The sequence below is a fragment of the Chrysochloris asiatica genome, unplaced genomic scaffold, assembly GCF_000296735.1.
Source record: "Chrysochloris asiatica unplaced genomic scaffold, ChrAsi1.0 scaffold00312, whole genome shotgun sequence".
NCBI lineage: Eukaryota > Metazoa > Chordata > Mammalia > Afrosoricida > Chrysochloridae > Chrysochloris > Chrysochloris asiatica.
This window is the reverse complement of record NW_006408830.1, coordinates 2,882,716-2,884,864: the sequence shown is the minus strand read 5'-3', so window position 1 is coordinate 2,884,864 and position 2,149 is coordinate 2,882,716. Positions and strand designations below refer to the sequence as shown.

General features: G+C 39.2%; 1 protein-coding gene across 1 annotated transcript in view; it reads right to left on the bottom strand.

Annotated features, from left to right (window-relative positions):
* The window catches only part of LOC102842829 (zinc finger protein 791-like), a 10,545-nt gene that overhangs the window by 5,994 nt on the left and 2,402 nt on the right, over window positions 1-2,149 (bottom strand). The window contains exon 2 of the mRNA XM_006875173.1: window positions 1,213-1,336. Within this exon, the coding sequence (XP_006875235.1) occupies window positions 1,213-1,336 (124 nt within the window). The remainder of the gene's footprint in view (window positions 1-1,212; window positions 1,337-2,149) is intronic.

Genomic DNA, 2,149 nt, shown 5'->3' with positions numbered 1-2,149 from the left:
ATTCAATATCTGATTTACTTTTCTGGAAATACGATGTTATCAGAATTATGTGAGTATACATTTTAAAACTAGTTTTACACACACACACACACGTCATGTGCATAATACCTCATGCGCCTTCTCTGATGGTTCTGCTGACGCCCAGTGCCATGGGATTCACAGATTTCTCCTAACACAGACGACCAGGAGTTGTTCTTCATGGACAATGTTTGCCCATTATTAGCCTGTTTAAAAACTGACCCAATAATTTTAAGTGGAGTTTCACAAGAAACAGTAAGAAAATTTTATGAGGAACAAGGTACATATGACAAACCACCAACTTTCATGCATATGGCTACTCTAGGACTTCGGCAGTGGTCAAAGAGTGAGAAATCTACTAAGGAATAACTTTATAACAATTGAGAGCGATGGTCATTTACTAAGATGTACTTAGGAAAGCAAAATGAAAAGGTACTGTAATCACTGCATGTGCATACAAGTAAGATTAAAAGAGGAAATGAGGGACATCTTTCCCCACAAATACAGATGTATGAGAGGATTGATGAAAAAGCAAAAGTCAGCTCAGGTACATGTGTAAGTTCCACCTCCTCAAAGGAAAAGTTTATTTCTAGTTGATTTCTTCAAGTGCAATTCTAGATTGCTGGTACATCAAGGATTTTTGCCTTCTTGGTGCTCCCTGATGCTCTAGATCTGGATAAGTCTTATCTGCACTCTCCTCTGATCTTTCCCTTGCAAAGCAGGGAGAAAAATTAGTGTGGCTGATATAGGGCTCATGAGGAAAGACAGATCAAGAGGGAAGATTCGCAAGCACTTTTCCCGGATGCTAAGCCAACACTTTGGACTCCAGGGTCTCTGTAGATGGAAGATTAGTTTAATTTCAGCAAATAATCACATCAAATTATAATAAGCATGCTCATCAAGTTCCAAACCACAAATCTTTCTTTGCCACAAAGTGACCCATGAAGTCAATGCTTACACTTATACTTTAAAAGCTTCGGGCTTTAAACAACAAGGTAAGTAGCTGATTTAATACATAAACGTTTACTTTCTTGGGGAAGCCATTACAATCTAAAGCCCATAAGGTCAGTGACAATACCTATCATATTTGCCAATGTATTCCAATTCCTCAACCCAAATCCTTTAAGAAGGTCAATGAGTATACTATATTTACTCACTAAAGATGTGAATTTTTAAAAATGAAGTTATTCTTACCTGATTCCAGGTTCCTGAAGGTCTCCATCATCACATCTCTGTAGAGTTGCCTCTGAGAAAAATCCAGCAAAGCCCACTCTTCCTGGCTAAAGACCACGGCCACATCCTCAAAAATCACTGAGTCCTAAAACATTATACATATTCTGGATCACCAAGGTATCCTCTTCCACAATGTGTGCAAAATGATGGGGAGGGTGACAGTCCGAGGACCTGAGATTCACAGGGAGCTCACATACAAGTCTACTCTAGACTTTCGCCATTTGTGTCACTTATCCTCTTACTGTTGACACCTTATGTGTCAGACATTTAACAATATTTCTAACACAGTGAACTTACCTCTCCATGGTTTGATTATGACCTATCCAGGACCAGAACAAGCAAAAAACAGCAGAAGGGAAAGAAATTCTCTGTGAAGAAAAGAGTACTTCCACATTCAGATAATCAATTCCTTGTGGAAAAAATAAAATTCATCTTCTTCCATAAGATCCACCAGAACATAAAGCACAGAGTGAAAGCAAGATGAGTATTAACAACTGAGTAAGACGGTGGGATAGACAACTTTCCCCGTTGATAAACAAACAAAGCACGCATCACAACCAGACTCAAAGAAGGCAAAGATTTTGGAATTAAAATGCTGGTAATTTAATACAATTATGTTTTGAATGGAATCCTGGTGTGGCACTGTGGGTTAATACACTGGACTGCAAAGTCAGTTTGAACCACAAGGTCAGTGGATCAAGCTCACCAGTAGCTCCTTGGAAACTCTATACAGGGTCACTATGGATCAGTATAGATTCAACAGCACTTAACAACAACAACATGTTTCAAATGGAGAGTCCTGGTGGGATACTATAGTCAGTTTGAACTGCAAGATCTATGGTTCATGTTGCAGACCGTGTAAGACTAGTCAGAGGTTCGAGGCCCTCTAGGGCTGAGT